The sequence below is a fragment of the Pieris napi genome, chromosome 23 (genome assembly GCF_905475465.1).
Source record: "Pieris napi chromosome 23, ilPieNapi1.2, whole genome shotgun sequence".
Taxonomy (NCBI): Eukaryota; Metazoa; Arthropoda; class Insecta; order Lepidoptera; family Pieridae; genus Pieris; species Pieris napi.
In genome coordinates this window covers 4,385,317-4,394,480 of record NC_062256.1, presented here as the reverse complement: position 1 = coordinate 4,394,480, position 9,164 = coordinate 4,385,317, and the positions used below count along the sequence as shown (strand labels likewise).

The following is a 9,164-nucleotide window of genomic DNA, read 5'->3' as shown; positions in this document are numbered from 1 at the left end:
AGTTTTTGTTAAAAAAAATTGCGATTTCCTTGTTCATAGTGGTCTGCCACGGCGTTCCATCTTTAAGAGGAATAGAGCTAAAATATTTGTATGAAAAATCTTAGTTCTGTGCGTAACCATCTCAATGTGCCATTTTTCATCCAATTACTTAAATAGAGAAGTTCATTTAGTTACGTCAAGTCTCTCTGATCTGAATCTCTGATTATCCGAAGTAATTTGAAAAATAATTATTCTTTTATCTATCAAGGTACTTTGTAGTTATCTACTGTAAACTATCTAGATCTATTTTTTGCATAAAGCAGCTTCAGTTTCTGTATCTTACGGATCTTCTGATATTCTGAAACCATTATCTCGTGGATAACCCTTAATCATATAAATCAGTCTTTTTAGTCAATAATAGTTACGCGACGCTTTTATTAAAGCTATGCAATTGAATTTTTTTTTATATAGATATGAAATTTGAGATTAAATCTCTATTTTCAAATAAGTGTCTTAATAATCTTACTTTTAAAGTAAGATAAATGTGTGTAAAGACAAATTTTATGAGCCTTATGTACCGATGTAATCTGTACCTACCTTTTTGTAATTTTTGATGTACTTTATAGTTTGTAAATATATTTTAATAAACTACATTTCATTAAAAAATAATGTTTTATTTGAGACTCTAGGTATATCTTATAGAATTTCGCCTCTTAATTGAATACTTGTAATGAATGACCATAATATGCGAGTGATTCACAATACGATACGATAGCTATCTTCATAGATAGCTGGTGTATTGTAAACCGTAACTGTTTATAAGATATATTATTGAGGATTTTCAAAATAGACCACAAATTGTTTCTCTGAAAATTCAAAGAAACTACATTAGAAGTTCACTATTATCGCTTCCTGAATTATAATCTTAAATTTATCTCTCTACCAGTTTGTTATAACAATAAAATGCACAAAATAATTTGACCAATTCAATTGCGCATCACTACGATGTGTCGCCTACCAACTACCACAGACAACTTATAGAAGCGCGATGCGCGTCAAATTCGAATTAATGAAATGTCATTTCATTACTGTATATATTTCCAACTCGGTCATGAAAAAAAAAATTGGTAATGTACGAATCCCGCTCTAGGCTGTAAGTGAAAGGATCCACTTCATTATAGACTATCACGCGACAACAACGCTACGGATTTTGAAAAACCTGTATTGAAATTGGATACAAGACTAATATTGAAGTCCGGATAGTAATTTGTTTCAGAGCGCAGCTCTTAAAGGGGAATGAAAAATAAAAGACGGTTAGATTATTAATATTATATTGGTTAACTACCTACACTAGCACCATCGCATTCTGTACATACATATAGGGTCCATACACATACAAGTCGGAGCCTACGGTTATATAACATTGTTTATATACCCAATTATGTTAATTAGCACTTCAGATAGTAAATTAAAATCTCTAAATAGCTGCCAAAATGTTACAACTTTATAAAAATATTAGCATTTCCGCCCGCGTGGATATCGTGTATTAGCGAGATTTCATTAATAAACGTTATATTACAGTATTTTTACATATATTAATGAATCATACACCTGAACCTTCCTCGGAAATCACAGCATATAGCACGAGTTTATGGTATATATATAGACACAGAAACACCTGAGAGACTTCATTTCCTAAGGATATTTTTATATTAAAAAATAACACGTCATTAAAAAACGGAAAAGATTTTATATTTTAAAATTACTATGATTTTTCAAAAGTATAATAACCCTAAGCTCCGTAGTAACAAGTTATCTACAGCTGATATAATAATCTATTCTTCTAAAATTACTTGACATTCTTACAACCGACGATATACATACGAATGACAATACAATGGAAATGGAATGGGGCAGAAATTAAAAGTTCTTTAGTATGCCTGCCTATTTTTTTGAATGCTTCTGCCGATGTCCGTTAATAGTACATACATAATATGTACATGCGGTACGTATGTATCTGAAAAGATTTGTCTAAAATGTATAGATGTTATAATTATCTTACGAGTTGAGTGATGTGAAAAGTAACATGAGTATTACACTTAATAAATAATTATGATTAGATATGAGATTTAGTGCTTCAAAAAAGTATTTCAAAGCAATTAGTGCAATGTGAACATTACATTCAATAAAGTAAGATTGTTCGGTAAGTAACGCGCGTATTTATTATTTTGAAGAAGTGCAACACGCTGACGCAGCGCCGCGAGTATATTGGTCTAATAATTTTTATTGTGAAATTTGCTTTGCGATCAATTGTTAGTAGGTGAACTTACAAAAACTCGACTAAAAGCCTGATTACTTAGAACTGAAAACTGTCGTCAATGAACTGAAGGATCGAAAAGCTCGAACAAAAAGTAGATCAGTTCTCATAAAGGTATGATACTGACGAAGAAGAACCTGCGATAGAAACAGAATGGATGCGACAAAAAAAAACAGAAATAAAAGGACACATACCCTTGCCCCTTGAAAGAAGTTGCGACTAATAAAATAACTATAAAATCTTTAAAAGGAACGGCTGATTATCATCGAAAACGGAAAAAAAACATCAGTATAATTTTACCAATTTTTACTTGAAAAAGAAATAGGAAAAAAACTCTCCTAGAAAAATGCTCAGTAACGGAACAGTGAAAATTGACACCAACAATAAAGCTCCCTACAGAGGTATAATAAAACATATAAAGTTTATATGCTCATAGTCATTTGAAAACAAGCAGAGCTGAGCACTGAGATGTCCAGATTACACAAAACATCTGAACAACCGAGGAGAAAGATTAAAGAACTTCAATAAAAGTATATTTTAGGTATTACTAAACCAATTTATTTCTGATAGTTCCACCGACTACTCCATCTGTAAAACGGTAATAGATTTTAAAAATAAACCTAAACACTTTCCTTATGAGAGTCTGATAGAAAATGGGCTGAACGTAACTTACAAAAAGTAAGACGACGTAAAGAAATTTTACTTCACTTCGAGAGCTAAAACGCCTCAGGCCTATTATCGCCGAAATGAAGTTCATACTGGATTATCAATTTTGTTTCAGAGTAAAAACATTCTACCATAGAATAGGTTCATAGAATTACAAGTGATATCAAAAACCTTTAAAATAACAAATAGTCTGTCCAGTCTCTCTAGATGTAGCTCAGGCATTTGACAAAGTGTGGCACGGAGAACATTGTCTCGAACCCAAACTCAAAATAACATTTTTCATATAGGTACAAGTACACTTATGAACGTCAGAAAAGAAGTTAAATTAATTGTAAATTTACATTTACTACCAGTTCGCAAGTCAAGGGTGTAGAGCAGGCAAGTCTATAAATTAAAAGAACTAACTAACTAATTAATTAACTACTGGCTCGACAAATCTCAAATATCCTCGAGTTATATTTAAAACAGAATGTTTAGAGTGCGACAAGAAGATGAATGTTCCGTATTGAAACTAATAAAAGCTGGGGTACCGCAAGGGAGTGTATTAGGTCCTATCCTGTACCTATTATACACATGAAGTTAACATATTCGCGACCTTTACTGATGATACCGCTATACGGCGGGTTACCAAAAAGTTACACTTAACTCGTAAGATGTTATTATAGCATTATTGTAAAACATTTTTTAAATAGTTTTAATATTTTGTATGCAAGCACAGTCGTGTTGTAACGTTACAAAGACAATGTTCAACAATAACCTATTGTATTGTTATTCGTACATTGCGAAGTAGACCGTAGAACCGTTAAAAATTTAGATTTCATTGAGATTTTTTCATATTATGTGCTCGGATTTATTGCACATATTCAACAAGCAAGTACATAAATGCATAGATTATTTTCGATGAATATTTACATATTTTTAAATTTAGCCTAAAATTATTTATTAAAAATATATTTTTTAAAAACATTAATCTTTTTATATTTGCAAAGCACTTTTTATACTTGTGTGCAATAATTTTGAGACGGTAATATTTTCAAACAGAGTTTAACGTTAAGCAACACTTGCCGCGGTTAAATGGATTGGATGGGTGTAACAGTCTTATTCAAAAGCGTACTATAAAGTTTGTTAAATGTTTTCAAAATTATTTCGCTCAGTCTTGAGCATTGTCAATGTCAGAATGTACAGAAATTTTGACACCTCTTGAAACTTAATTTAAGTTCGATTCACATTTAAAAATACACGTGCCAAAATTATTGCCCATAAGTGTGAATATACATTTCACTCATGCAAGAGTGAGATAGCAATAAGGCATTTAAGCATTTGGCATCTCTTTTACACCTAAGCAATATTTAGGCTTTCAAAAATATCTTTTTTATCTCTAATACAGATTTTTTAACCAAATGCACATAAAGATATGTTATATTGCTTTTATTAATATTAATAAATACAAAATTCAAAATAAAAAAAATACTACCCTACTTTCTATGTTTTTAGCAATTTCTAATCTAAACTAAACACTGTTACATTGTACTTCTATGTGATGCTAAATCGTTGTCTCGCTTTAACCATATGTGTAAGAAAGGGAAAACAAACTTTTCGTTTACGAATTTAAATTTTCCAGAATATCATGAATTCTAAAAATTCTGCTCGGAAAAACTAAAAAAATTAATTAAATTATTTTTAATAAAAAGTTTGTTCTCGTGTGATAAATGTGGGTAGTTTATAAATCAGTTTCAGACGCTTGTGTGTCGAGCCAGTGTCGCTCCCTCTCCGCACGGCGACGGCTGCGTGATCCGTCGCTCTGAAATTAAAACATTACATCAAAATGTATTAAGGATTTTACTTCAATACAAGAATAAAAAGATTTCTTCCGTTTCTTTGACAAATGTCTGTCATGAGTTCCTCCACGAATATGAGTTCCTATGTCAACGAAAAAGCGCTGCGCAAACAAATAAAAAAATATTTTGATTGGCCTTAATTAAAAAAAAACATGTTGTTTATATTTTAAAATTTTCATACAATTAAATTTTATAGGTATTTTTTGACAAAAATTTCTTGACTAATATGTAAGACACAATTGACTTTTTGTGCGAGTTCTTTCAGTTTATGTGGGATAACACATTCCTATTGCAATGTTTTGAAAGGAGTTGAAAATAAAATTAATATAAGACTTTAGTTAAATTAATAAATATCATGAGGGAAGGCCTCTGTTTATTTATTTAGTTATTAAGCTTACGACATCACGCACACAACAGTACTTAATCTACTAATTATTTTACAAAATCTAACATCTATAATGTGTAACGTAAACATAAGTTCACAAAAAAAAATAGAAATTTAAAATTTAAAAAATACAATTAAAACATACAAACAAGATAATACAAGCACACAACAAAATATAATAAAATTATCGAAATTTGTTGGCACCTTAAGCAGAAAAAAAGAAAAATCATCAGAAAAACAGCGAATTAGGTTCTGTTTATCTAATAAATAGTAAAATGAGGGTAGAACATTTCTTCACATACCTTGTGTTGTAAATTGTCCTTTTGTAGTATTGACGCAGCTCTCTCTACCACCCTATTCTCGCGAGCCAGTAGCACCTCCTGCAGAAATATTTATTCAAACTTGACTAGTAGTTTAATTTAATAAAAGACAAACTTTCTGTTACTAAATTTTGTTTGCAATTAAAAGAAACAATATACTATAAGTTAACTACCAAGTTATGGAATACCAAGTATCTGCGAGGCATGACATGATTGATCTGTGTAATTATAGTACTGAGAGGTATGCATCTCTCACTAGTAAGCATTGTGCATGTGCTATTGAGCAAAGTAATAGGTTGATTTATCATGACCAAGTTCCTTCACAGCTAAATGAAGATAATTCATCACCAAAGTCCCCCATGCCAGAGTTTCCTCTTACAAGCAATGCAAACACTCAAAGAACTAATACCTACATCTTTTCAGATAGGTTGGGGCAAGGGCTGGGCCAGTTACTAGGAGATGAGTTATCTCAAAATGTTCTTAATATTTGTTTACCTGGAATATCATACCAAGGGATTGTAGATAAAATATTAAATTATCATTGTGTAGACAGTAGCTCTAAATTAATATTATTTTGTGGTGACAGTATGGGGATAAAAAAAACCCACATTACTAAAACAATAACTAAACTTTTGGAGTTTGGTAAAGAAAAGAAATGTAAAATAACACTTTGTTCTTTTCCTTATGCTAGCAATATGGATTATAAATTTAATCAACAGATTTATATTTTAAATCAATTTATGCACCATTTGACATGTCGTCATAGTGACGTATTTTTATATTTTGATTGTAACAAGTTTGTTACTAAATTTACTCTGACCAAAGATACATTGTATCTCTCATATAAAATAAAAAAAGAAATTGCTAAATTATTAGCATATAATTTTAAAGAAATGCAACGCAATTATATTTTAAACAATTCTGCCAATAATTTGGCGACAATTATTAATGACATTGATTTTCATTTAAATTAGAAATTGGGACAAAAGAGGCAACCTCTTGCCAAAATGTAAGGAAGGTAAAATCAACTAAAAGTGCAAAAAATTTAAATAGTATCAACCTGGTGCATCAAAATATTCAAGGTTTTTTGAACAAAGATTTAGAAGTAGAATTATTCCTAAATTGTAACGATATAGACATTCTTTGTTTGACAGAACATTGGCTTAAAAGCCACCAGTTCATGTTCAATTTTAGCAATCACCAGGTTGGTAGTTCGTTCAGCAGAGTAAATGCTATACACGGTGGCTCATTAATTTTAGTAAATAAACAACTTAAATTTAAAGATCGTAAGGATATTGTCAGCCTATCTGTTGAGCGGACAATTGAATTAGCCTGTATAGAATTGGAGCAGTTCATTATATTAAGCGTGTACAGGCCTCCTTCAGGATTGTATGATTGTTTTGAAAAGGTTATGGATGAAGTATTGCACAAAATCTGTAATTCTTACAAGTCTATCATCACTTGTGGTGATTTTAATGTTAATTTGTTAGAAAATTCTGGGTCAAGCACAAAAATTATAAGTTTGTTTCAGTCAACCTTGCCAACCAATTTTTGGAGCCCACTAGAATAACTCCAACTAGTGCCACATGCCTAGATAACATTTATACAAATATTATACCAACCCACAAAGAAATTATTAATTTAATAGACTCAGATCATTGCGGACAATTGATTACTATTCCAAATCTAATCAAAAAAAATACTAAAAAAGATATCACTGTTAATCCAAAAACAGCTGATCGTTTGGAATCATTTAAAACTAAACTGTTAAGTAAATTACCACTTTTGTCAACTAATGATGACCCTAATGAACAATATAATGATTTTTTTAATATGTATTGCACACAATTTGATAACACTTTCATTCCAAAGGCATTCTCGGTTAATAATAACACCTGCTTCAGTGACTGGGCCACCTTTGGTATACATAAAAGTAGAAAACGACTTTATGAGTTGTATGATGAACGGACGTGTATTAACACTGCTGAATTTAATTTATATGTTAAGAATTATTCTAAATTATTTAAAAAAGTTTGTTGTATGGCCAAGTCACGTTACTTGAGTACAAAAATTAAGAATAGTAGTAATGTAATTAAAATGACATGGAATATCATTAATAGCGAAACAGGAAGGTCGAGCAACCGAAGTAGTGACTACAGCCTTGCTATTGATGACGATATAATTAAATCAGATTCCCAAGTCGCCGCGGCCTTTGAAAAGTTCTTCGCAGAGTTTCCCGCGTCAACTACTAAATCTCTAAGGTCATCACCCACTGCTGCAGAGTCTTTACTTAAAGAAAACGTTCCAGTTTGTGAGTCTGAGTTTAATTTCCAATATGTTACTTGTAGAGACATAATTAAAACCGTTCACACGTTAAATATTAAAAAGACTGCTGATCTGTGGGGTAATTCTGTGGACGTTGCTAAATCAATTATAAACATTGTAGCACCTACTCTAGCTGTTATTTTTAACAACTGTATTGACCGTGGTGAGTTTCCTGATCTTATGAAATATAGTAGAATAATACCGTTATTTAAATCGGGTAGTGCATCTGACCCTACTAATTATAGACCTATTTCAGTGCTACCTACCTTTAGTAAAATTTTTGAAAGTTTTATTTTAGATCAACTGCAAAGATTTTTTAATAAACATAAATTATTACATAACAAACAGTTTGGTTTTACAAGGGGTCGTTCGACCACTGATGCCGGTGTTGAACTTTTAGGCCATGTTTATAATGCATGGGAGGATAAATGCGATGTTTTGGGCATCTTTTGTGATTTGTCCAAGGCATTCGACTGCGTTCTTCATGAAACATTAATCAGGAAACTGCATCACTACGGAATCCGGAACGCCTCTCTGGATCTCCTCACTTCTTACTTAAGTGATAGGATTCAAAGAGTTGATGTTAACGGGAAAAGATCACCCGGATCCATAGTAACAATGGGTGTCCCCCAGGGCTCTATTCTGGGCCCGTTTTTGTTTCTTATTTATATTAATGACTTGCCTTACCTCATAAAGGATAATCTTGATATAGTGTTGTTTGCAGATGACACTTCACTTTTATTTAAACTCAAACGTCAGCAGCTGGTTACTGACAATATAAATAGCGCCCTCGCAAAAGTAGTTAACTGGTTTAATGTTAATAACCTACTTCTTAACGAGAAAAAAACTAAGTGTATTAAGTTTACTATACCTCATGTTAGACAAGTAAAAACTAGTGTTCTCATAAAGGGCGAAGAGTTGATTCCTGAAGATACCACAGTGTTCTTGGGCATAACTTTGGATGCCAAACTTCAATGGGGCCCCCATATAGATAAATTGTCGAAAAAGCTTAGCGCTGCAGCATACGCCGTTAGGAAAATTCGTGATTTAACTTGTTTAGAGACAGCCCGTTTAGTTTACTTTAGTTATTTTCATAGTGTGATGTCGTACGGTATTCTGTTGTGGGGAAATGCCGCCGATATTCAGACAATTTTTGTTTTACAAAAAAGGGCTATTCGTTCAATTTACAAATTAAGTCCCAGACACTCCCTCAGAGATAAATTTAAAGAAATTAATATAATGACTGTGCCTTCTCAGTATATCTATGAAAATCTTTTGTATGTTCATAAAAATATCAATTTGTTTAAAAAATTCAGTGACGTCCATAACGTGAA

At 31.6% G+C, this 9,164-nt stretch overlaps 1 protein-coding gene across 1 annotated transcript in view; it reads right to left on the bottom strand.

The window, feature by feature from the left end:
* Positions 1-4,080: 4,080 nt before the first annotated feature.
* LOC125061086 overlaps positions 4,081-9,164 on the bottom strand; it is a 29,892-nt gene continuing 24,808 nt past the window's right edge. The window contains exons 16-17 of the mRNA XM_047666223.1: positions 5,488-5,565; positions 4,081-4,763 (exon numbers count right to left, since the gene is read on the bottom strand). Of these exons, the coding sequence (XP_047522179.1) occupies positions 4,683-4,763; positions 5,488-5,565 (159 nt within the window). The 3' untranslated portion in view covers positions 4,081-4,682. The remainder of the gene's footprint in view (positions 4,764-5,487; positions 5,566-9,164) is intronic.